The following is a 27,695-nucleotide window of genomic DNA, read 5'->3' on the forward strand; positions in this document are numbered from 1 at the left end:
AAGGCCATATGGATGGGGCACCAACAGCAACTGCTCTAGTTTGCTTATTTGAGCAATTTCCCTTTTTTTTTTTTTTTAAGAAAAAAGCCAACTAAATAAATAAAAGTTTTTTTAAATAAAAACTAAAAAAGTAAATAAAAGGTTTATTTATTTTTGAATTCAGGAGAGAGACAGAACACGAGTGGGGGAGGGGCAGAGAGAGAGAGGGAGACAGAATCCAAACCAGGTTCCAGGCTCTGAGCTGTCAGCACAGAGCCCAGTGCGGGGCTTGAACTCACAAACTATGATACCATGACCTGAGCCAAAGTCCAATGCTTAGACTACTGAGACACCCAGGTGACCCTAGTTTGCTTCCTTGAAAAGAGAGAAAAAGCCATAGATACTCTACATATGAATGTATTTTACTGCTGTGTTTTAGGTTCTGGAATAGTGGCTTATATTTAGGCAATCACTAAATATTTCTTGAATTTGTTGATATTGCATGACTGTCCACCTCAACCGAACAAATAAGTAAATAAATGGAAAGTTGAAGTCCATGTGGTTGAGTGCCAGGATTGTACCTTAAGTTCTGTTAGAAAACTTTCTAGTGCTCTTTGTCATTTGGAACCCGTATTTCAGAACTAAACCTGTACTGAGGCAGACCCTGTCATTCTGTTCACTCTGATTGACAATCCTCATCATGGGGCGAATCAATCATACTTCAGAGTACAGGTTTAGTATCCCATTTTTGAAAAGAAAAAATAAACTCTTTATGGGGAACTACACTTGTAAAATGTATGCATCAGTTTTCTTGGTTATTGTCTAACTCCCATTAATGCCAAGTATAGGAGATAGGTGAAGGATGACCCAACTGAGTGGTTTTCTGTGGAAACCTTGAGTGAAGAGTGGCAAGGTCACTTTCTGTGGTCACTTGAAGCAAGTGACCTTACCTAGGAAGGAAGAATACATGAAGTCAGTGAACAAAAAATAGACATCATTCCATTTAGGGGCAAAATCAGAAGCAGAATAAATAGTCCAGAGGAGAATCAATTATACGAGTGGTTAGAATGTAGATAGAAGCCTGAAAGAGAAGAAAAAATTAGGGGAACTAATGAAAAATGAATCCTGACATCAAAGTTATGTCTTACAATGTGATTTGAGCACTGATGTATGCATGATCCATGGGCAATTGTCATGTAAACCAGGCCAGAGGATGCCAGTGTTCTCTTGCAGAAACAGGTCCAAATCTGACTACTGTGGGATGTAGGAAGGAGAAGCATGCCCCATTTCCTTCTAGCCTTCCCCAGGAGGTCGCCATAATGCCACTCTAATCAAGACATAAAAATAAAACTGGAGGTAAAGTTCCTTTGAAGTTAGATGAAGCTTTCTGGTAGTTTGTACTTGACAGAGTATTTATAATGAAAATATTTTGGTGCGCCTGGGTGGCTCTGTCGGTTAAGCATCCAACCGGCTCAGGTCACGATTTTGTGGTTTGTGAGTTCCATTCCCGCTTCAGGCTCTGTGCTAGCCCTGGCAGCTCAGAGCCTGGAGCCTGTTTTAGATTCTGTGTCTTCCTCTCTCTCTGCCTCTCCCCCACTTACGCTCTCTCTCTCTCTCCTTCAAAAATAAATAAACATTAAAAAAAAAGAACTGCCCTCTTAAGTAAATTAGTTATGAAATCAACTTTCTCATTCTCCCAAATTTCCATCATTAAAAAAAAAAAAGAAAATATTTTATGTCTTTCTTTTAGTCTATGAAACAATGTTTGCTAAGAGAGAAGATTGGCAAGGATTGGAAAGAAGCGAGCTCCTTAAATTCTTCAATGAGTGTGGTCATTTCCCAATCCAGCAGCAAATTGATGAAGTTTGGGACCTGGTCCATAAAGGTGAGTGGTTTCCCATTTCTTGTCTTCTTTTCTCTTACTTTGTCTTTCCCTCTCCCCCTTTTCTTCCTCCCTTGTTCTTTCCTTCCTTCCTTCTCTTATTTAATTTAAATATAATTTAAATTTAAATTGTTCCCATGTTTCTTTTCCATTAAATTTGTCTTATAAAATCCTTTTCCTAAAGTTTTAAAAATCTGATTTTAATATATATAAAAGAAGAAATTTAAGGATGATTCAAAGAAGTTAATGTAATACACGTTTTTTAAAGGGGCGGAGGAGGTTATTTTAAGTTTTTAAGATTTTAATATATTTTTGATACAATATAAATTATGTCTAACATAGTGTATTTTAAGCCACTATATTTTAACTACTGATGCTAAAAATCTTTCTACCGGATAGCTAGATTTGGTACTGAAGAACATAGCCAAGTTTAAATATTTAAACATTGTAAACTATTTCAATAGAATTTTACAGTTAGAAACTCATTTATTTTCTGAACAGTAAATAGGTGAAAGGATAGTATTGTATGAGAATACTTAATAATTTAAATGGAAGAACATCCCGTGAAAATTGTCACGAAGATGTGGGGAATATCAACAAGTTTTCCTTAATTCCTTAAGGTTCTTCTCAATGTTTCTATGAGCATAATAGTGCTATAGCTTGCTGTTATGTTTAGAGATGATGGATGGTGTGTTCACAATTTAATTGAGAAAAATGGTGAAAATGAGCCCTGTGTGGGCTCTCTACTGACACTGAGGAAACTGCTTGGGATTCTTTCTCCCATTTTTTTCTGCCCCTTCCCCTGCCCCTCAAAATAAATAAATAAACTTTAAATACAGGAAAAGGACTCATATACCTGTAGGAAGATTTGATTAAGGTCAGAGTGACAAAGTTGGAGATTCATTATAGGTTTGAAGTTCTCTTTCTTAATTTTTAGTTTACCTAATTTATTACCTATGACTTTGCTTTGCCACTGCTGTATCCCTAGTACCTAGAACAGTTTTCTCGACTCTCAATAACTATTTGCTCACAGATTGGCAGAAGCATCTAAATCATTTTGTGCTTTAGTAGTCATGACTAGATTGTTTAATTTTTTTTCTAATGACAGAAACCTAGAATGTTTATTATAGAAAATTTAGGAATGTATAAATATACAAAACTGCCAAGAAATAATAATTGTAAGCATTTGATGTCTATCTTTCCTATTTTTTTCTATGTATATGACATTATTTTTATGAAAAGTGAGATTATTTTCTACATGTTTAAAAATCTGCTTTTTTTGCTTACCAATACTTACAAGTTTCCAAGCCATACCTTTCACAGCATTATTAATGACTGGGTGATAATCTGTCATATGGAGGTTCTATAAGCTATTTATCATTGCATGTTTAAATTGTTTTCATTTTTCTTTATAATAAATAATAATGAAAAAATTAAATGCAGCAAAATAGCATGAATTAGACATTTTAAAACTTATACTGATCAGTGTTAGTAATCTAAAATATAATTTTGTTTTCAAATTAACAGTTTCATAGAAATATTTCCCTCTACTGATTATTTTGGAATATATCATATAAGCTTAGATTTAGAGTATGGCTCTGGCATTAGCTCTCCTGGGTTTAATTCCTGGCTTCACCACTTACTGGTTGTATCTTTGGACAATTTATTTATCTCTGCTATGCCTTATTTTTCTCAACCATAAACAAAGATAATACCATCTAAGTCAATTGGACTGTTGTGAAGTTTAAATGAAATAATTTATGTAAAATATGTGTCCCAATACAAGTGCTCAGTAATGTTCGCTTTCATTATTCTTAAAAAATTTGTAAGTATACTTAATCATTTTGATAATTTTTTATGTTGATAACGTTTAACTGTTGAATCTCTTTGTATACTGATTCATTCTATAGAGCTTGTTTACTGAATGTTTTTTGTTGGTTTCCACACTCTCTTATATCACAATGACCTGTGTGTTCATTTATGCTCATTTTACAGATGAGAGGGCTGAGACTTAAGAAGAGACTTTTCTAAGCTCACTAGTAGAGTTGGAACTTGACTCCTGGTCTCTTTAAGTTAGGTTCAGTGTTGCTTCCATTTTACTATGTGAAGATACTTTAAAAGTTGATGTTATGAAAGCATAATTAGATGATGAAAACATTCTTGACAGCAAGTACTGCCTTTTGTTGATCTTTCACAGACTAGCCTAATGCCTTGCAATATAGTAGGTTTTCTGCAAATGATTGAGTTTATGAAATTTCTTATTAAAACTAGAATTTTCAAAAGAAAACTTAGTTTTAAACCATATTGTTTTTATTATACTGCCTGAAATTGGGAAGTGTTTTTTTTTTTTTTTTTTTTTTTTTTTTTTTTTTTTTTAACAGAAAGGAGCCACTCTAACATAATTTAAAATATATGTCCAATTATGTTGCTCCATCCACTTGAAAAAATTCTTTTGGTGCATAAGAAGCTTTCATTTGAAATGGAAATATACTAACTAATGGAAAAAAAATTATGAGAAATGAAGCTAAATTAATGGTTTTCTACTTGCTTCTGGTATATATTCCATTTTTAAAATAATCTGATTTTATGTGTTTTAGATTGTCAGTCATCTTCATTCATACTGACTTCTTTGATTGGGATAATAGCGCCAGATGTGAAACCTACGCATTTTTTCATCCAGTAGCATATTTTACCTAACGCATATGTACTTAATTCAATTGATTAACTTCTTTGGTGTATGACACCAAGTAGGTCACATTCCTAAAACTGTCTGTATGTATTCAGGTATTTTTAGCTCCCCCACCCCCATTCTTTATTCTCATCACTATGGTAACAAAAAAATTTGTGACTGAGGACACGGTTTTTGTCTGAAAATCTTCCCTTGGGAAAATGAAGCAACTTCAGGCTACATGTATGCATTGATCTTAGCCTACATGCATGTGTTGATCTTAAAAGCTGAAGAGTATGCAAACATGATATTATTTGATATTCATTTAAATCTCAACAAATGAAACTAAAAACTACAGAAAGGCATATCTGAAAGTAAGGAAAATAATACACTGTGGTTCTATATCATCTGTTCTCTTATCATCTGCCTAAATTTTTAGAAATTTGAACTTTGAGTGTTTTCCAGTATTTTTCCAGCATGCAAATAGAACGTTTAGTTTATTTTCTGCAGTTAAAATGAACACACAGTAATAATGAAGACAAGTCCATTTTCACTATGGAGCTCTAGACAAAAACCTTAAAATCAGAAACACAGAAATTACCTGTATGTTATTTAACCTAACATATTCTATGCATCTGAAGAAACTGTGGCCTAAAATGGAATGTAAATTATTTCAAGTTCCCTGACTAGTTAGTAGCAAACTATAACTAAATCCTGGGCCTCCTGCTCCTCAGGGCACAGCTTTGTCCACCATAAATGGACAACACTGAATTTTTTGCTGTTTTTTAGAGAAAAGGTTTTATGTTATTAAATTAGAAACGTATAATTATTTTTCCTTAAATTTTTTTCGTATGAACAGACACTCTAATGATAAAATTTTAATTATGCAGGAAAGTGGTTAAAGAGGATTTAAAAAGATAGTAAGAGATTCTAGGGTATAGGAAATGTGAGACATGGGCAAATTCTGGCAGTAAAAAAATACAGAAGTATTGGAGCCTTATTTTAAATAACTTCTAAAAACATTTAGCACATATTTATTATAAAATGCTGAAGACACACCCTAAAAACAAAAGATGAAATGAAAATTACTGGTTATTTTGTGTTCCAGCTACTGACTAGGGGTCAAATAGAATAGGTAGTCAGGTCTTATATGGATTTCCTAGTGCTACTATTAACATTTGTAGAGACTATCTGACAATCTTCTTTTTTTATATAATAAAAATTTGATCACACTATATATTTATGTTGTTGGTACAAATCTCAGCTCATAAACTCACTGTTTTTATTTTTTTCTTTTTATTTGAGAAAGAAAGAGAGAGAGAGAATGAGCAGAGGAGAGGGGCAGAAGGAGAGGGAGGGGGAGAGAGAGAGAGAGAGAGAGAGAGAGAGAGAGAGAGAATCTTAAGCAGTTTCCACACTGAGCTCAGAGCCAGACAAGCTGAATTAAGAGTCAAACAGTCAACCAACTGAGCCACGCAGGCACCCCCTCACTGTTTTTCTACAACAAGTTAATTTTTATTTCTAGCTTCTATCCATCAAAATTGAATTTCAGTCAGTCTGGCTTTTCATTCCCTTTTTTCTGAGATTGTGGCTAAAGGGATAGAGGGCATTTACATACTGACATAGCATGTGGAGTGTCTACCTGATCTGCAGCGTCATCTTTGACATAGGCATTGCTTGGTGTATTCATTTGCTAGGTCTGTCGTAACAAAATACCACAGACATGGGTATGGATCATGGATCACCCATGTTTATCATACTTGGGGTTCATTGAACTTCTTGGATCTGTAGATTAATGTTTTCATCAAATTTGTCAATTTTTCAGCCATTTTTTTCGTACATTTTCCCCTCTCTCCTTTCCTTCTTAGACTCTTATTACATTTATATGAGTACACTTAATGTGTCCCAGAGGTCTCAGAGGCTGTGTTTACCTTTTTTTCAATTTTTGTTCTTTATTTTTAAAAGACAGAGAGAGAGAGAGAAAGAGAGCGAGTATGAGCAGGGAGAGGGGCACAGAGAGAGGGAGACACAGAATCCAAAGCAGGCTCCAGGCTCTGAGCTGTCAGCACAGAGCCCAATACGGGGCTTGAAATCACAGACTGTAAGATCATGACCTGAGCCAAAGTTGGACACTCAACTGAAGAGCCACCCAGGAGCCCCTTGTTCTGTTCTTAAAAGTGGATAATATTTATTGATCTATCTTCAAGTTTACTTTCTGCCTTCTGTCTTCTCAAATCTGTTGCTGAGCCTGTTTTGTAAATTTTTCATTTTTTATTTGTCATAGACTCTGTGTCTGGAGTTCTCTCTTGTCCAGCAAGAAAATGGGACACAGGATTAAAAATGAGAGAGAGGCTAATGTCCAGGAGGAAACAAGAGCCCCAAATAAGGGTCCTTGCTCCATTTTTATTAGTATCAGAAGGCTTACAAATGTGGTGATGGATGTGCACAAAGAGACAATGAAATCATGAACATTAAGTCATGGGTGTGTAGGGAAGGGGGGTTTTGAAGATATGCGGTGTTAGGGGTTTGGGTCAATACAAAACAAAATCCTGGCACCAGACAGAAGGTTGTTCACAGCAGACTGAGTCCTCACCTCTGTTTACCTAAACTGGTCTAGGAGACCAGAAAGACTGAGCATGCTACTTCAAGGTCAACAAGGCACCTTTCTTTTGCTAATTAGCTCCCCTCTGGGCAACTTTGCCCCACTGCAATCTATAACTCTATTTACCTCTTTACCTAATTTGGTCCTTCCTGTGAAAGCAGCTTTCTGCTATTGTACTAAGTTGGGGGGCGTTTCCACCCTGAATACCTAATCTTGTTTACCTCATCTTGGATGTTTTCATCCTGAGATTCTCTGTTCCTATACTTTTGTCCTATACTGGAGGCCTTTGCCCTGCTTCTCCTACACAGGGGGACTTTGCCCTGTTTCCCTAATCTTATTTACCTAATCTTGTTTACCCAAACTTGGGTGTGTACATCCTATGGCTTTCTAATTCTTTATGCCTTGTTAACCCATCAGTGCAGGCTCAGGGAACTCCTAAGCTTATTCCCCACAGTTATTACATTTTTCAATGCTAGAATCCATTTATTTTTTTACAGATTCTGTTTATCGTGATAATGCCCATTTTTGAGTTATTGTCATATTTCCCATTAATTCTTTAAATATAATTTATTTCAATTATTTGAGCACATTTATAGTAGCATCTTTGATGTCTTCGTCTGCTAAATCTGATATATAAGTCCATTCAGACTTAATTTTTGTTGACTGCTGTTTTTTCCCTGAGTATTGGTCACACTTTCCTATTTATTTGAATGTTTCTATTGTTATTTTTGTTGAATACTGGACATTTTAGGTAATATGTTGTTGCAACTATGGATTCTGGCGTCCCCTTTCCAAGGGTTTATTTATTTATTTAGTAACTTCTCTGGACTTAATATCTGGAATCTGATCTGTCTCCCCCAGGTGTTTGGCTATTCATTTCTCTGCTCAGTCATTGTTTTAATTTTTTTAGAGTGGCTTTTGAAAAAGCTATCTCTGATTCTGTATAACCTAGCTGTCAGCCTATGATTAGATAGAGTGTTTACTCAAACACCTTGAGCCATTAAGGTTTCCAGCCTCTGCCTGATCTGTGTGTGTGGGTTGGGAGTACATTCAGTGCTCGAATGTGCTCATATTTTACATCTGCCTCATATTCTACCTTCCACTGGTACTCTTGGGTCTTTCCTGTTCATTCCCATTGTTTTCCAGTTAGCTTGGGATGTGTGTAATAGTTGTCAAGCCATTCTGTGGCTTTCTCATTTCGAAATATGCCTCTGAAATTTCCGGCTTGCCAGTGCCTGCCCCAACTCAGACTGAATTCAGGCTAGCACAGCTGCAGTGTCTCTCCATTTATTTCTTATCAATTGTGTTATATATGCTATTCAATGTCAATAGATGTGGAGTTTTTCCTACTTCTTAAAATCAATTTAGCTTCCTGGTTGATTGGTGTCTGGCTGGGGGGGTAGGAGGAATAATCCTCATGTTAGACATACTGATACTGGTTCTTCATACTATTGTCATGACCCAGTTCAGTAAAACCTATGACCTAATGATCTAAATTTGTTCACTAGAGAAAGACAGAATGCTCAAAAAATATGGAGGCAAGTAAATGAGTAGAATTCTTAGGACAAAATTATCTGAAATGACTTAATAAAGATGACTTGGAGCATATGGTCAGTGTTAGGAAAGTTTGGCACCTATTCTAATGACTATATAATGATAATACTCCTTTTACTATCACCTCCACTTCCTAGAAGAATCTAGAAGAATTCTAGAAGAATCCTGAACCGATTTATCATGAAGTTCTTTAGCAGAATTTCATGTACTTGTGTTATAGAACACTGGATCCCTTTAGAAGTATTTGGTGTTGGGGCACCTGGGTGGCTCAGTCAATTAAGCATCGAATTCTGGATCTCGGCTCAGGTCATGATTTCATGGTTCATGGAATTGAGCTCTGTGTCTGGCTTTGGCTGACCCTGTGGAGACTACTTGGGATTTAATCTCTCCCTCTCTCTCTACCCCTCCCCTGCTCATGCTTGCTCTCTCTCTCTCTCTCTCTCTCTCAAAATAAATAAACTTAAAAAAAAAAGTAATATCAAGTACTTACTCTGATGGGTGTACTGCAAAACTCCCATGAACTGATACTCTTTCCATGCATTACAAAAAAGTAAAGATTTTGTCAGTGGTGTCTATAGCCTTTGTATAGCAGGTTGCAGCTTTTTTTTTCTGGTGTTTTAGTAGATATTTTCTGATGCTTTCAGCCACGTGAAAGGTAAAAACACATTCTCTTCTCTGACTGATGATTTCAGGAATAAGTTATGAAGTGAAAAGAAATGAATTAGAGCATACTACATGGATGCCTTCTGTGGTTGTGGCAATCCAGAATCTTTTTTGAAAAAATTGTAACAACAAATTTCAACAACAATTTCAACAAATACATTTTGAGCACTTTATATGTGCTGTGAAATATATTGTGGTTCAAAGGTCTCAAAAATCCACTTAATAACAGGAGGGAAATGGACATATATAACTAGATAAATACAAGGTTGTAAATGTTTATATATTCACAATAGTATCGAGCACTAATACAAATGTCATGTCTTAAGTTTGGAAGTCAGAGAAGGTTATAGAGAATGTTGAAGATAATGTCAATCATTGTTGCATGAGTTAACTAGATCATAAGAGAAAGAGGTTTCACACATAAAAGAGAGATTTGTGCAAGGCAAATTAGAATTTTTAGGTCAGCTGGTAACGGTGAGGAGGAGAAATCTGTGGGTAACTGGAGAGAGCGTGGTTTACTAAAACTGCTGACTAAAAGATGTCAGATCATTCACTGAGATCTAGTTGACAGTGGTTTCTTCTTATACTGTTCTTCTTGTTTTGAATCCTATGTATTCACCTGTCATCTATTGGAAATGGATATTTTCAAATACACAATTCATATTAGATTTTGGATACATACATCAGTTTTGTGTCAGTTAGGAGCTATTTAAACATGTTTCTCTAGAACTTGAACACCCCTGCATAAACTAGAGGGACCAGACCCTAGGGGCAAAGAGCAACCCTGTAGGATCTGTCTCTCACCACCATGCTTCAGCTATGTAATCCAAGCAGCTGCTCCCACAGTTTTGCCTGCTTTCTCCCCTAACACTTTTTAAAGATGGTTCTTGATATTTTGTCTCATATTTCATTATTTCATTCTGTTAATGCCTTCTTTCACCCTAGCTATGGCTGTGCAAAGCCTGTTAAAGCCTATGCTAATGATATGCCCTGGGAATGATCTGGGCCAGTGAAAGACTTTCCCCTTTCCCCTCTTTCCTGTCTTCCTGCAGTCATGTGAGTTGTTACTCCAATTAGTAAGGTAGTCTAATTAGCCATTCTGGGATTTTTTTTTTTTTTTAAGCCTTTGAGTCTTTTATTGTTTGGGTTGAAATATTTGGACCATTGTTATAAGCTACATAGAGCATCTGATTAAATTGTGTAATATGACTTAACACTAGCTATTCTTTTAAGGCCTGTCTGTTTTCGTTAAGTAGAGAATAACCATCTTCAAGAAACAGCAGGAACAGCAGGGGTTTGAGAGGAGTGTAACTTCAATAAAGGTATAATTACTTTCATAAGTCTATTAGAGGGCAAGGCTTTAGGCTCCTTTTGTTAGATCACTGTTTATTAAGATTACACACCCAATACTCTTAACATGCAAAAATCCACTAGCAAGTCTTTGTTTTATATGATTAAATTACCATAGTATCAGGGGTATGAAATATTGAAAACAACTTTGCTAGCAAGTTGCTGATTAATAAAACATTAATATAAAATATTTCATCAGAAAGTCTTATGAAATGCAACATTTTATGATATAGTATAAGTATTCCAACATCAAAAAGCATTAAAGAGCTGTGTGTGTGTGTGTGTGTGTGTGTGTGTGTGTGTGTGTGTGTGTGTTTCTGGCATTCCATTTGATCCAGAGTCCCATTAATTCCCCCAGCGAAGTGAAAACTGTCAAAGGAATTAGAGTAATTTTCAGCCCTTGACAGTCAAGTGAGTTTTGCCAATCTCACCCAGTCCACTTTTTACATTTAAATTTAATTTTAATTTTATTTTAGAGAGCAGGGGTGGGGGAACAGGGGAGTGGAGCAGAAGGAGAAAGAGAGATAATCTTAACCAGGCTCCACACCCTGTGTGGAGTATGACATGGGGGTTCAATCTCATGACCCTGGGATCATGACCTGGGATCATGAGCTGAAATCAACAGTCGGTCAACCAAATGAGGCACCCAAGTGCCCCTCACCTAGTCCACTTTTTTTTTTAAGTTTATTTATTTTGAGAGAGAGTGTGAGCAGGGGAGGGGCAGAGAGAGAAGGAGTGAGAGAATCCCAAGCAGGCTGCACACTGTCAGCACTGAGCCCAACATGGGGCTAGAACCCACAAAATGTGAGATCATGACTTGAGCCAAAATAAAGAGCTGGATGCTCAACCATCTGAGCCACCCAGGTACCTCACCCAGTTCACTTTTTAAGTCACCTTTAGGAATGCACATTTTCTAACAGTTTTGAATCAAGATTAAAAAAAAATCAGTGTTGACTCACTATATTGTACACCTGAAACTAATATTACACTGTATGTTAAGTAAGTGTAATTTAAATAAAAACTAAAAAAAAAAATTATGCTCTGCTCAGTAAGGCACCATGATGTTCCCAGGTTGTGAAGTCTGTCATGCTCTGTATATTATAAATGGTACTGAAATGCAAGCTTATGATTCAGATCTATAGAACCACACTTGTGAGAACTGCCAATTTGGCATCATAGAAGCCAGTTGTTAATGCTAAAGTCTTGTTAACTTAAAGTTTGCCTTTAAAGCTGTGATAAGCTCATGAGTTTCATTTGGTATTTCAATTTCCAAAATTTAAAATCTGTGACTGTTTCCATGTTGAAATCCACATGGTAATATTGTTTTGTAGCTGCATTTTCTTATGAGTCACGTTGGTCTGTTATGCAAGGAGATGTTTATAGAGTAAGATTCTTTCAGGGAATGGTTTTTCAGGCATTTTAACATAAATACCTCATATTTCTACCAGAAAGTTGTTGGATTTATAGTCTTTCAAAGTATTCTTTCCAATGATACCTTATCTACTAATGCTTATATATATATTTTTGGCATGATGAGTAACCAAACATCTTTTCATCTGATGCTCCTTAGTGGTTTATATATAGAGGACTTAATTTTCATATGCATCCTTGTATGCAGTTGTCGTCTTTTAAGGTAAAAACAAGTACACAAATGTAAGCACATTTGCATAGCATATGTATTATAGTTAGTAACTCCCATCAACACTAATAATTGCTCAAAAAAGGCAGATATCAGAACCTTCTTTTTCTCTTTATTCTTTGTGGAGTTTAATTCATAGTACTAATCAGAAAAGGCAAAATTGACTCTATACCTACAATTTATTGTGTATATTTTCTAGTATAGCGATTTTCATGTAACATTAAACAACCTATTAAACTTATGTCTCTTAACCAAGGTCTTATTCTCATGCATTTAAATAAGTTAAAAACTTATTTCCAAATAATTTGATTCTAAGAAAGTTATTGTACCCAAATTTTTAAAGTAAGAAAGAAATTTAAATGGATTAGAAATAATCCCTGTAGCATCACTCTAACTTACTGGAATTCTAAAGACTTTTTGTTGAGAGAGAAAGGATGGAGTTAAGACTGGTGTGTTGGGAATTGCACCCAAATTCAGCCCTTGTGCATGTGTCATGCAGGTGAACCTCACCCTGGGCAGGTGTAGCCAGAAATAGAGTAAGAACACTTGCCGTGTGTTAATAGCCCATATCAGCTGGCTAATTTCCAGTAGGTCAGTCTTACTCTGCTTACTCTGCCCTTGGAAAAAATTCTGATTATTGTGGAGTTAAGAGCAGTACTGCTTTTCAGCAATGAGATGACTGCTCATGTAAGTACTGTAAATTTCTAGCTTGTGCCATACTTTTGTTTTCTGTACCTACCTAGAACCAATCATTGCTAGAAATGCTTCTAATACTATGGTCTTCATGATGTTTTTGGTTGAAGTGAAAGACAAAGAAGCCCATCACCAACTACCATATTCCAAACTTGTTATTCTGCAGATAATAACTAGCTTCCTAAATATAACATTTGCAGGACTGAGGCATTTATAGTAACTTGAGGACTTTTGTTCTGTTTACTTACAGCTCCTTCAGTTTTCTGGAGGTGCTTGCAATTAGCAGTTTTGAGCATAACCTAGGCTCTCATTTTCTTTAATTTTCATTTCTAATGGTCATATTCCTATAGCAACTTACTTCCTTGGTTCTAACAGGATTTTGTCATTCCCAGCAACTGCAAGCCTCCAATATCTGTTTTTCAAGCTTCCTTCTCCCTGACCACCTCTCACATCTTTATGGCTCTTCTTTCCCTTCAATAAATCTGCAGCACATGGAACATTGAATCCATTAACTTTACTATATTTATAATATTCATAACCCTTGGGGTCTTTCACCTTCCCCACTACTTAGCTTGGATTTATTCCATGGTACCCCACACATACTATTAACCTGAAAATAAGAGCTGTAATGTGAGGCCCAAAAGCCTTTTATTTGGGATCAAAGAATTACAATTCACGGAGCACAGAGTTAGGTAGAAACCCAAATAGTGTACCACTTGTAGGGTGAAAGCAAGGGGTTTTTATGAGGAAAAAAAAGCGGGTGATTAGATGAGTTGAAGAATGGAAGGAAAAATTTTTCGATGGATGGTAACAAACCAAATATAGTTAGTGTTAGTGTACCACTAATAGTGTACCACTTGTAGGGTGAAAGCAAGGGGTTTTTAGGAGGAAAAAAAAGCGGGTGATTAAATGAGTTGAAGAATGGAAGGAAAAATTTTTCGATGGATGGTAACAAACTAAGCTACTCTGGGTTATACATTGACTGACTGCTGATTCTGTCTTCAGAAAGTTCACAACTGTCAGTCCTGTGATCAGCATGTCTTTTCTCCTACTGACTTCTTAAGTCAATTGCTTGCCCTTTTGCCCAGTCCAAAGGTTATGGCTCAGTTCAAATAAAGGGAGGTAAGGCAGTTTCTCTGCAGTGACCACTCCAGCTCTATTTAAAATGGATCCAGTCATGTCAGCTTTTCACAATACATATTAACTTCCTTACTCTCCCCAGCCTTAATTTCCAAAAGGCTGAATCTGACAGAGCCAAGTCTCTGCCTAGTTCAAGAAGACGAACATGGCATGGCTGGAGAAAAACACAACCATACTGATTTATTTCACTTTAATTTCTGATCATAAATATCAGGTGGACCCCCAGAACTGCCAGGCAGTTTTATTCCATTTTTTTTAGTTAATTCAATTTCTTCTTCTCCCAGAATATTTCATAGAATTCAGTCCTTCTCAAACTTAACACCTCTATCTTCCCCCTCCTTGCTAATGACTTATCTCTAATGAAAATGATATAGCAGACAAAATTAGAAAAGACTGTTATCTTCTTACCTCTCCATCTATCATTTTCTTTTTAAGACATATTATCAAGTAATTTAGACATATAAAAAATCACTGACATGTAATAAATACTACTCAGGTAGTGGGCTAATGGTACATGTAGCAACATAGATAAATATTTTTCAAAAAATAATGAAGTCAAAGGACACATAATTTATGTAAAAATTTTAGGCTTTTAACATGAACTTTTAATTACTTAAGAGTACATAGATTTGTAATAAAAGCATAAAGACATGAAAGAGGTAAGGGAAAATCGTAAATTTGGAGTCATGATTAACTCTTTTTTTTTTTTCTTCACCATGGCAGAAACAGCTTCATTAGAGATCTAGGCATGTCAGGGAGCCCCAGTCGGTCACAGAGAAGAGAGATCAATATTGTACCGGACAAGAGTCCAGCACTACAGAAATATCCTCTCAAAAACTAAATGTGAACTAAAACTTCCATCTTAACATCCTAACAGAAATGCTGCCAAGTTTAGCCCATGTGAAACTTCTGGAAGCTCCTGTTGAAATATTTTGCATAAAAGGGAGCTCTCCAGCACAGCCAAATCTGAGCTGTATACAGGTTACGGGTATGGGATAGAAGAAATAGATAAAAGGATAAGGGGAATGTTCTCACTCACACTAGGTCATCTCAGTGTGCAGGTGAGAGAGGAGCCATTACCACTGTGGTGGGAGGGAAAAAGTGAGAATACAATTGAGAAAGGATTACATAAAGCACCTACATTTTATTTTCAGTTTTTAGTGGGAGTAAGATATTTTCTTTTTCCTTTTAAACTATTTATCCCAGCATGCTTTGTTGATTCTTTGATCAAATCAGTACTCTCTTGGAGTACTGATTTGCAATCCTGCTTCTAACATATATCAAATTCTCTTCTAAATCTGGGTCTGTTTCTGGGTTTTCAATTCTATTTCTTTTTTTCTTAGTATATTCCTGTACCAATATCATAGTCAGTGTAGCTTTATAATGAGTCACTGGACCAGACAGGGCCTTTTTTTGTTTTGTACCTTCTTGGACTTTTTCACTTCTATAAAAATGTGGGAGTTAGTCTTTCTAGTTGCATTAAAAATGCAGTAAATATCAAAACAATTTGTAGAAAATTAACTTTTGGATATTAAATCTTTGTGCTTATGTATAGGTTATTTTTTAAGTTTTTTTTATATTTTACATTTTATGTTTTTCGTATATATTTTATATTTATATCTTTTATGTTTTTCAGTAGTTTTCTTCATTTTTCCCTAAAAGTCTTATGCATTTTTATTGGACTTCTTTCTTTTTTGTTTTATTTTATATTTTTATATTAAGAAAAATTAACATGAGATCTCCCCTCTTAACAAATTTTTATAGTGCATAGTACAGTATTGCTGATTGCTGACTATAGGTACAGTGTTGTACAGCAGATCCCATAGGACTTATTCATCTTGCTTAACAGACTTATTTCTAAGTATCATATCTTTTATTGCTATAGGATATGAAGGAAGATTAACCTTTCTTTTAATGTTTAAGTTGGGTGCTGGGTACACATGTTTATTTTTGCTGCTCTAGTAACTTCTTTTTATATGTCTGAAATAAATTTAAAAAATCAAAATTTCCCAGTTCCTTTTTGTCACATGTAGAATAAACTTCAAATACTTAACAAATGATACATTTTTTTACCTTTATGACTTCAATTCCTACCCTTCTCCTTTTTGCTTACTCTGCTCCAGTCAGGCTGATGACTTTACGTTTTTGAATATATTAAATTCTTTACACTCACTATTTCTTCTATTTAGAACTCTCTTTCCTTTTGGATCACTTTGTAAGAGTTTGACTCACATGCTTACTCCAGTATTATTTTCTTAGAAAGACGTTTCTTGATTTTCTTTTCTGAAATATCTCGCTTTCCTCTCATTGTCTTCTGCCCTCTATGCTCCTCCGTTTCTTTGATATTTTCTACATATTTGAATGTATTTATATTCAAACATGTATTTGTTTATTTGTTAACTGTCTATCTCCTCTACTTGCCTATTGATTTCCAATATGGCAGTGATCTTATCTTTCTTGTTCACTGCTATGATCCAGTTCATAGGATAGACCCTTGTGCGTATACAGAAAGAAGGGGAGAGATGATGTCACCAGCCACAGCAGAATGAAGGATACATGCCAGTTCTAAGGAAAGAGATGTGAAAGGAAAATATTTCCTACTTTCCTCTAAAATTATTAGAGTAGGAAAAAATGGAAAAAGTATCATCTGCCTGTACTCCTAGAGATGATAAAAAGTAGACTCTTCAGTCACCTTCTGTCATGTCTTGGAGCCAAGAGGGAATGTTACCCTTCAGAAAAAAGTCTGATCCCCTCAGGACCTTCCAAAGCTTTCTGCCAGCCAAACGTTTGCAGATCCTATAGGCTTGCCCAGGTAATAATTTCTTATTCATGATTATTCTGTTTGGTGTGTTGGGGTATATGATTTTAAGCATGGGACATCTCTTATAGATCTATTGCAAATGTGTCACTTTGTAGGAATATAGGATGGTCTGGTGTCATGCCAGCATCAGCTTTGTTTACCAGGCTCCAAAAGGGCTTCTTGTTGCTCATGTTTTTATTTAGTTTATATGTTGTTTTTAAGGTTTTTAAGGTGAAAACATTTGAGGCATCCCAAGACCATATCTATTGAGACATATTCAAATTTTTTTTTGCAATGGTCTGGTGAACTTAGGACACACTTGCATAGCCAGCCAAGTATGAGTCACCCAACAAAAGGGAATGTTAGGAGGAGATTAAATCTGATTAGGATTCAAATACATGAGGTGATAAAGGAGCTGGCTCTGCTGCCAAGCAAAGCTACTCTCTTATGTGGCCAACAATGAGCCTTCAGTGACCAGTTATGTTAATCAGACACCTGCTATAAACAATATGTTCATAGGAAAGTTAATAAACAGTACCAGGCCAATGTCTGTTATGAGTCAGCAGAAATGGACTGTTTAATCAGAGCAAATGTTTAAATATTAAAAGGGAGCATTATTCTTATTGTTAAAATAAAAATAAGACTGATGACTAGTATACAATCTCCTTTGTGGGGCCTAGTTTTGTTGGTGCTGCATATAATGAATTTTAAAAACTGGTAGCTGCCAGCTTATATCCAAGAAATTATCATTTGTAGCAGTTTCTGAAGACAAATGCATTGAAATTAAAGATTTATTTCACAAATACATCTAGTGTCTTAATCAGCTCCTGCTGCCATAATAAGATACCATAGACTGGGCGGCTTAAACAACAGACATTTATTTCTCCTGCTTCTGTAGAGGCTGGGAAGCCCAAGATCAAAGTGCTAGCAGATTCAGTTCTTAGTGAAGACCCTCTTCCTGGCTTCAAGATGGCTGCCTTCTCACTGTATTCTCACAAGGTGATGAGAAGACTCTCTGGTGTCTCTTTACAAGGGCACGAATTCTGTCATGAAGGTCTACCCTCATGTTCTTATCTAAACCTAATTATCTCTCCAAGGTCTTTCTAATACTTTCTAATACTTTCAAAACTTTCTAATACCATAACATTGGGGGTTAGGGCTTTAACATATGAACTTGGGGTGCACACATTCAGTCTATAACAATAGAGGAATACATATTACATATAAAGCAACACATCTACAGGTTCATTAATTTAATCACTTTGCATCCTTTCTTGTTTCTGTTCTGGGCAAAGGACTCAACTATTAAACCTGCTTTGGTTGCTGTGGCCAACTCATGCTTAGTCTAGTGATACTTGATGAGAGTGAAGTCCTACTTGATGGGAGTAATAATCATGGTCTTTTTATAGTAAGTTGATCTGGTGATTCCCTTCTCAGATTGGTATCTCTATTATAACTTAGTTCTTGCTGAGATCATAATTCCAGGAATCATACAGGAAAGTGCTTTGGCATGAAACTACAATTCTCCTTGCTTTGCTGATCTGTAAATGTCTTACAACCAAACTTATGTGTAATAACTTTTTCTGAGAGGTTATAAACACAAATAATAGAATTAATTATTTGTAAATATTTATAATAAATGATTTCTTTAAAATGGATATATGATTCATCAGTAAACAAAATATATAGAAAAAACAAAAAATAAAGGTATAGCAGAATGATTATTTTTTGTTCTGAATAGTAATCCTTCATATTCACAGTTTATATATTTAAGATATCACCATAAAATATGTATTTTCATAGAATTTCCTAGTTCCAATGTTTATAAATGTATAAAATGCCAAAAACAATATCAAATTGTTAAAAGTCTATTTAGAACATTTTATTGTCAGCATTATTTAATTATTTATAAATTAAACATGGATTTGTCTCTCCTTGCCCAGAGAAATAGCTTTCATTTTGTGTGGATTCTATTTTCATCTGTGTAATAGAAACTGGCTGCAAAGTATTTGAGGAGGAGCCATTTTTTCACACTTGTATAGCTCTTTGAACTTTTTCACAGTGAAGAAAAAACATTTTTTATATAATATATTCTTGCAAAAATTAAAAAAAAATCTTCTATGATCATCTTGCTTATAGATGCATATGAACGTAAATGTTTATAGCTAGTGTTTATTTTGCAGACTAGAATTATGTTATATGCATTTCTTTAAATCTTTTTTCACTTAGCAATACATCATGAGAACCCTTTATGTCTTTTTAATGTCTTCATGATATTTTATGATATGGATGCACACCAGTTTATTCAGTCATTCCCCTGTTGATGAGAATTGACTTTGCTTATAGTTTGGGACCACTACAGACATCTTTTTGTATTGGTGCTTTTAACTTCAAAGAGTGAAGTTGTTGGATCAAAAGATGTAAATATTGTAAATTTTGGTTGATATTTACAAAATGATTTTCTTTTTAAAAAATTTTTCAAGTTTGTTTATTTTTGAGAGAGACAGAGAGACTGAGAGAGAGAAAGCATTTGCAGGAGTGGGAGAGGGGCAGAGAGACAGGGAGAGATTGAATCCCAAGCCGGCCCTGTGCTGTTAGCGCAGAACCTGATGCAGGGCTTGAACTCACCAACTGTGAGATCATGACCTAAGTTGAAATCCAGACTCAGACGCTTAACTGACTGAGCCACCTAGGTGCCTCTACAAAATTATTTTCAAGAAAGGCTGTAACAATTCAGATTTACACCAGTAGAGTTTGAGTATAATATTTTTATCCAAATTCCCAGTGGCAGATGTACTTGCCAATTTGGTGAGTAGGAAATGATTTAAACTTACTTTAGTTTATATTTCCCTATCTGTGACATTTAACTGTCCTTCATTTAAGTTTTGGTTCTTTCTCTTTGTCTTACTGATTTTAATATGCTTTTTACTCTATTGTATATATTAATTTTTTACCTGCCATATATGTTATAATCATTTTCCAGTCATTTAATTTTGAACTTTGTTTATGTTGTCTTGTGTAATACAAAAATTTTGTATTTCTAACAATGTGTACTTTTATGTCTTTGTTTCTTGGTTAGAAAAGTATTTTAAACTCTAAGTTATATATAAAACCTACCAAAATTTTCTTCTAAACTTATTATATTTTACATATCTTTAATTACCTGGAATTTATATCTGGATATGATGTGAGTAGGGGTTCAACTTTCTTGCAAATGGATATCCATTTGTGTCAACATCATTTACTAAGTTAATGGTCTCTGGGCCACTAAATGAAAATGCTTTTCTATATATTAAGTTCCTATATATACTTAGATCTAATTAAAGGCCATTTATCCTTAACTGGCTTGACTGACTGAACTACCCAGGCACCCATCTTTTTCATTATTGTTAGCTTTTATCTTTAATAATTTTCTTTTAGTTATTTTATCATTTTAAAACATTTGAAGATGAAGATCAGGGGTGCCTGGATGACTCAGTTGGTTAAGCATCTGACTCTTGCTTTGGCTCAGGTCATGATCTCGTGTTTCATGAGTTCCATCTCCAGATTGGGCTCTGTGCTAACAGTGTGGAGCCTGCTTGGGAATCTCTCTCTCCCTCTCTCTGCCACCCTCTCACTCATGCTTTCTCTCTCTCAGAATAAATAAACATTAAAAAAATTTGAAGATCAGAAATTAAATTTCTTTATTTGTAGTCAGTTCCTCTTAACAATGAAGGAATACAAAGCTATAAATTAGATCTTATCCTAATTGTTTTGATTTGAAGTAGTCCCTTTTTTTTAATAGGCACTGCATAATTTCAGTCCCTTTATTTTAATTTTTCTTTAATCAGGTATAACTTATACACTCTAAAGTGCACAATTCTTAAGCATACCTCTAGATGAATTTTATATATATGTATATATCTGTGTAACCACCACCTAGATCAACATACAGAACATTTACATCACCTCAGAAAGGTCCCTTGTGCCCTTTCACACCAACATACCAATTCTAAAAGATAAGCACCATATTGATTTGTATCACCAGAGACAGTTTTACATTTTTATATAAAAGGAATCATCTAACATGTAGTTTTTGTGTTTGACTTTCTTCACTTTTAATATCTGCAGGAATCACCTATGTCCTGTGTAACAATATTTCATTCTTTATTGTTGTTGTTTGGAATTCCATTGTATGAATGTATCATGATTTATTTATTCATTCTTTTATTGATGGTAGTTTGGTTTATTTCCTGTTTGAAGTTATTATACACTAATTGTTATGAACATGTAAATATTTCTGGTAAACATACGCATTCATTTCTTTAGGGTATGTACTTAAGGAATGGGATAACTGGATTGAATCAAAAGTTACTTTAGAAGTATGTTATGAGTTTTCAAGTCATTAATATTTTAATGAATCTGCATATTTTTAATTTCCAATGTAATTGGATTATATTCAGAAGATATGTAAAATCTAAACTCTGTTAAAGATTTGGAAATCTTTTGGATTTTGGAAATATTTTGGAAATAAGGCAAAATTTATATCAAATTTGGTTTATTTTTTTAAACATAATTGTGTTATGCCTTTGTCAATTATGTTGGATCTATCTGGTTCTGAAAGTGCATAGTTTATGTATGGGTCTGATATTGCTTTTTGTTTTCCATTAATTATTTTATAATTCTAATGGATTTTGCCTTATATATTTAGCTGCCATATTGTTTGGGCATAAACATTTATGATACTTATATTTTCTCATAAATCTTGTCCTTTGTATTCCATTCCCCTTCTCCTATTTTTTTAATCAAGTCACTTTTTTTCTATTTCTTAACTGAAAAATTTTACTTTATTTTCAGTATTTTTCTATCACTATTTAAATTCTGTTTTTTAAATAACTTAAATATAACTGGATTTTGTATTTTCAGTCAGCTAGGTCCAGTTTATTATATATCTTTGTTTTTTTTCCCCCCTTTTTCCTATTTTTTCAATCAAGTCACTTTTTTTCTTTTTATCTCTTAACTGAAAATTGTTTACTACAATATTTCATTCAATCAATTTTAATGACTCTTTTTTTTCTTAATCATAATCCAACATAACCAGGTACTATTTCTACTCACTTTTTTCAATCTAGAATGCTTTTACTCTGCTCTTTTCCCAACTTATGTTTCACAGAGATATTTAAGTATTTTTATTTCCAGATTATTTGATTTGCCCCTGCAATATTAATATTCCTTTTCCAGGATTCCTATATAGTACTTATTTTATGTATGATCTCAGTCTGTTTCTTATTGTCCATTTTGATTTAAATCTATCTATCCACCCATCCATTCATCAATATTAATGTAGATATTTAGGGTTGTTGTTTACCATTCTCTACTCTCCTCTTCATCTTCGTCTGTCTTGTGGCTTTTCTTCTAATTTTTTGTTGGTTATTATCCTCAGATGGAAAACATGGGGAATGTGTTCTCAAAATTCTTGCACTTCCAAAATATACTTTTTTCTTACAAGTGAACAATCCTTTGATTGTGTATAAATGTATTGAATTCTCTCCTTTCTTTTGGCGATTAGAGGATTTTATGGTACTTTTTAAAACTTTCTATGTTGATGACAAGTCCACTGCCTGACTGATTCTTTTTCGTTTTTAACTAATTGTATTTACAGTCCTAATTGGAATTCTGGAACTTGGTAAATCTTTTCAATTTATAGAGTCAAATCCGGATTAATTCAAGCAAAAAAATTTTTTGTCACTTGATTGATTACCCTTCCCTCTCTTCCTCCCTCTCCCTCCCTCTCCTTTCTTCTTATAAAACTTCTATTTGCATGTTATACTTCTTGGGTCTATTGATATGTTGTTTATATTTTCTCTGGAGATATTGAGAAATTCACTATTCCCCTCCTTACTATGACTTGAATTCATTTCATCAACTATCTTCTAGGCTACTAAATCAAGCTTTATTAGTAATTATGCTCTTTTTAAATTTACAAACTGAATTATTAAAGACTTGTATTTTTATTGTTATGGAAAGGCTTTTTAAAAAAATTTCTAATTGTACTTACATTCCCTTACTTTATTTTTTTCAAGTGTTTTTCTGTTTCCATCAGCAATTCTGTTCTGTTAGGAGCCATTTATTCTGGGTGTTCTATTTCTTCTTCTGTCTGGCTCTTGGGTTCCTGAAGTATAAAGTTATTTTTCTTTGTGTATGTATGGTTCTTGGTGGCCAGGGGCAGCTGCTGGTTGCCTGGAGTTGTGAGAGTGTGAATAGTGTTGAGGGGAGCAGCTGTCTGCCCTATAGTTTGGCAAGGACTGGCTGGCAAGTTGTCAGTAGCTGGCAAGGTACCGGAAAGAACTCAAAGAACCCTGTCTGCTGCTCGCTGATGATCTTAACAGTAAAGCCTCTCTCAGCATCTAGTGTCCGAAGCACTGCACTCACTCATTTACTCCCCTGTAACACTTCCAGTGAAAGGGATACTAGTATTTGCTCTCTGGGATAAGCAGTCCTTTGTTTCCAAGGGTCTTATCACTCCTGGTCCCATCTCTCAGAGTAAAGAGTGGTATTCTGATCCTTGTCCCAGGACTCTCCACCTTAGCCTCCAATCTCTTTTACAGCCCAGAGAAAACTCAGGGAACCCCTGGTGTCACTCAGACTCTCCAAGTCCCTCCAGTCTGGAGAGTAAAGCAAGTGCTCCAATCAGTTGCACTGAAGTGGCAGAGGAGTGTGGCAGGTATGAGTCCAAAGGGCCAATATAACCTAATTGATGTGTTCAAGTATTACCCTCATCTTCCAAATTAGAAAAAGGAGTCATTGAAATTCAATTGTTTCAGTCACACCCAGTTAATCTAATGAAGACTTTTATGTTGTTGATGTTAAAGATATTTAAATAATAGCTTATCTTTTAAAATGTTAGTGAAATTATTGTCTAAAGGGTCGACTGATTTTGAGACTTTGTAACTCAATGACATATGAATGCATTTTGACCTAAAACCTCTGACTCTGAGAGAGGCTGAAAGATTCATATATTTAAGCTGAATTAAACATTACAAAAAGTAGAATAATTTTTCTTTCTGTCTCTGAGATAGAAATTGAGTTATTCTATATGGAACTTGTGAGTATTGTGAGGTAATTATTTGCATGGTAGAAAAATGAGGAGGAAAGTTTTTTCCTTGTTTTTTACCTTCCTTCTTTCCTCCCTCTCTCTCTTCCTTCCATTTCTTGTTTTCCTCCTTCTCATTCTTCTCTTCCTCTTCTTTTCTTAGGTGCTAAGAAAGATGGCAAAGAGGAAAATTGGATGACAGATTGTTCACTGGCATTTCTTGCTTTCTAACTAATAGATGGATTTGAGGCCTTGTGTAAGGAAGGAATATGCCCATAACCAAAAAGAACTGTTTATAATTAACCTGGTGACATGTTGGGTCAAAACTATCTCTTATGGACCCATGTAAGAAAAAGCAGCATCCCAGAGTGGGTTAGTGAGCCATTCTGCCCTTGGCCTTGCTTCCTCCCAGAATGAAAGGAAACTTGGGAACCTGCAACCCTATAGTAGCTAGACCAGCAGAGGGTTGCTATGCCCAGTAGAGCAACAGGAAAGGTTGGGACTCTTGAGAAAGTGGTGTTTTTATGGAGTATATAAGATAGGAGAGATGTCCCTGCTAAGTAGCTGATGGACATCAGGCGCTCAATGATGAGGCAGGATGGAAGAGCATGAATACATTGTGTCTATAGGCATGTGATGTGTATTTTAGAAACCCTAGTATAACTGAGGGAGTCTGTGGAAATCATGATGTCTTAGAATCATATAGATAGAATTAAGAACAGTTAGGATTTGTGCATTTAAGCTAATGGAACTATTTATAATCTTAGATTTGTGACACCTGGAACATTCAAATTACATTTATATACATAAGGCAAATAAACCTGATATATTCTCCTAGCTTTCTGAGATTTAACTAATCTGCCTACCACTCTGAGCAGTACTTTCTTCATTTTTCTGTTTCCTTCCTCAGCACTGCAAACTTTCTGCCCAAGAGGCAGCTTTGTGTAGTTGGTAAGGGTTTAGGCTGTAGGTAGGCTAACCATATAACTTATCATCCCAAATGGGACACTTTGAGAATTAAAGGATGTGAAGTTAATAATTACATTGGGACAACAGGAAAAACCAGAGAGAGATGTGTTGTCAGCTGAGCCCTGGAGTCAGACTATATTTGAGTTCTGCATCTGCCATTTGTGAGAGCCTGTACGTTACTCAAACTTCCTTTGCTCTGATTTTCTTATGTGACAAAGAAGATAAGGGTATCCTCATAAGGTTGTTGTGTGGATTGAACTAGCTAATATACAAAAATCACTTTGAACCGTACCTGGCATATATATAAGTGCTTAGTGCTCTGCAGATGTTAACCACCGTTACCATACTATTACCATTTGGTGGGAAATCTTAGCCAGGTCTACCACATATTGTTTAACAGGTATCAAACGTAAAAGTGTTTTAAAAGCTTGACACATATATTAACTGGCACATTATTAAGAAATCACTATTCCAGTGCATGGTCTGATTCAAAGAAAAGCAAATGTCACTATGTTTGCATACAAAGTAATTAGAATATATTTTCTAATTTTTCAAAATGATAGAATCAAATAGTCAACAAATACTAGTAGAAATACTAGTAGAAAACTAATCACAAATTTGTATAATACTTTCTCTGTGTTGTAGACAGCATCAAGTTGCCCTTACTTGTTTTTACTGGATTCAGGAAGGTGATTTCTACCCAGCAAAAGAACAGTAATGCCTAGTAAATGGTCTCTTGCACTGTTTGACAAGAAATCACATCGTAGGGATTTAATGTCATCTCTCTGTTATCTTCTCTAGATCAAATAATGCTATCTATTATCTATTATTTATTGTATGGTTGATGTGTCCTGGACAAGTAAGCTTAATTGAGGTATTCTCGGTTTCCTTTACTAATTTTTCCCTAAATGCAGAAACTCCCTAAGAGTCTTTCTTTAATTACTTCCTACACTTTTTCCCAGTGCTTATCTTAGGTGACCTCATTACCTCCTTTCTCAAGTTTCATTGCCACTTATATGTTAAAGACTTCCAGGAGCACCTGGCTGGCTGGGTGGGTTAGGCATCAGACTCTTGGTTTTAGCTCAGGTCGTGATCTCATAGCTTCTTCGTGGGTTTGAGCCCTGCATCAGACTCTATGCTGGCAATGTGGAGCCTGCTTGGGAGTCTCTCTCTGTTGCTCCTCCACTTGTGCTGTCTCAGTCTCTCACAAAATAAATAAATAAACTTAAAATAAAAAGACTTCCATCTCTCTCTCTCTCTCTCTCTCTCACCCCCTTCCTCCCTGTCACCCTCCTTCCATTCCCCTTCTCTCTGGTCTAACTTCTAGGCTGAGCTCTCTTCTCACATTTCCAGTATTCTGTGGGTCATTTCCATTTCAATACCCACTGGGACCTAAAATCTGTTGTTATTCTTTACACTTGTTTCATACCATCCAATCAGTTTTTGTGTTCTCTTGATTCTTTTTTTTTCCCCCCATGTATCTCTGACTTCCTTTCCTTCCTTTCTTTTTCTTTGTTGATACCTTATATCTGACCCATATAACTTAAGAATATGCTCCTGAGACAGTACCCTAAATGTTGTATTATTTTTTAAAAAATATATTGTTTTGTTCAAAATGTATTGCCTCCTTTCTGGGAAGCTTGAGTTATACCAGAATATTTCTACATACCATACAGACTTAAAAGAAGAAACTTAGCAGTGATATTTGAGGCAGATGATGGTGGGTAGAAGACCCCTTTCCTGGTCTCCCTCATCTACCCAGTTAGCACTAAGTTAGCAGAGATCTACTCTAATTTTATTAAGGTAAATTATCACTTTTAAGCTTGTTAGTTATTTCCTCCCTACAAACTCCATGGTAAGAGTGGACTTACCTACACACTTGATACTGAATTTGGCCATGTAACTAGCTTTAGGTGGTTTGTCTAGTTTAGCTACATAGTGGGTGGAATGTGCTTTATAATTCTTTTGCTTTGGGCTCAGCCATGTGACTTGCTTTAGCCAATGGATGGATATTAGTAAATGTGACACCAGCATACTTGACCTGTGCTTGCATGGTTAGTCTTCATGTGCCTGAGTCATTGCTGTAAGAATGACATGCCCCGACTAGTCCTCTGGTCCAAGATGACAAGAGACATGAAACAGACTGAAAACCAACCTACAGCTTATATCTGCCTAGGTAAACCTGGCTTAGTTTACCTGACCCCCACATGAACCAATTAAACTTTTATCATTGGTAATGATAAAAATGAGAGGTAAATAAATGCTTGTCATTCTGTGTCCCTAATAGTCTCTGATGTTTGTCTCACAGCAATAGTTCCCTAATACAAGTTTCCAGAAGATTTTTTTAACCTCAAATAAGCAAAGTATTTCAGTATGTGGTATTTATTAAGGGAGGTAAAATTCATATACTTTATAAAGATTGTCATGCTATTATTGGAGGAAAAGGGGGGAATCAAAATAGATATTTAACATGGCTTTTTACTCAGCAATCTAATTCAGCAGATCTTAAACCTTAATGTGATTAAGAATCACTTGGGTAGATCATTTAAATAACAAATTCCTGTTTTTAGCCCTAGCAATCAATTAATTAGATTTGGGTGACTACAAGAAATCTGTATTAAAAATATTTTTTTTAATGTTTATTTATTTTTGAGAGAGAGAGAGAGAGACAAAGCACAAGAAGG

The 27,695-nt window shown here is 35.1% G+C and overlaps 1 protein-coding gene across 2 annotated transcripts in view; it reads left to right on the forward strand.

The window, feature by feature from the left end:
* Positions 1-27,695, forward strand: part of IQCM (IQ motif containing M) — a 454,074-nt gene that overhangs the window by 282,952 nt on the left and 143,427 nt on the right. For both annotated transcript variants that reach the window (XM_019441304.2, XM_019441303.2), the window contains exon 12: positions 1,730-1,864. In XM_019441304.2, coding sequence (XP_019296849.2) covers positions 1,730-1,864 — 135 coding nt within the window. The remainder of the gene's footprint in view (positions 1-1,729; positions 1,865-27,695) is intronic.

The sequence above is a fragment of the Panthera pardus genome, unplaced genomic scaffold (genome assembly GCF_024362965.1).
Source record: "Panthera pardus isolate Hobbes unplaced genomic scaffold, ASM2436296v1 HiC_scaffold_13, whole genome shotgun sequence".
Classification (NCBI taxonomy): Eukaryota; Metazoa; Chordata; class Mammalia; order Carnivora; family Felidae; genus Panthera; species Panthera pardus.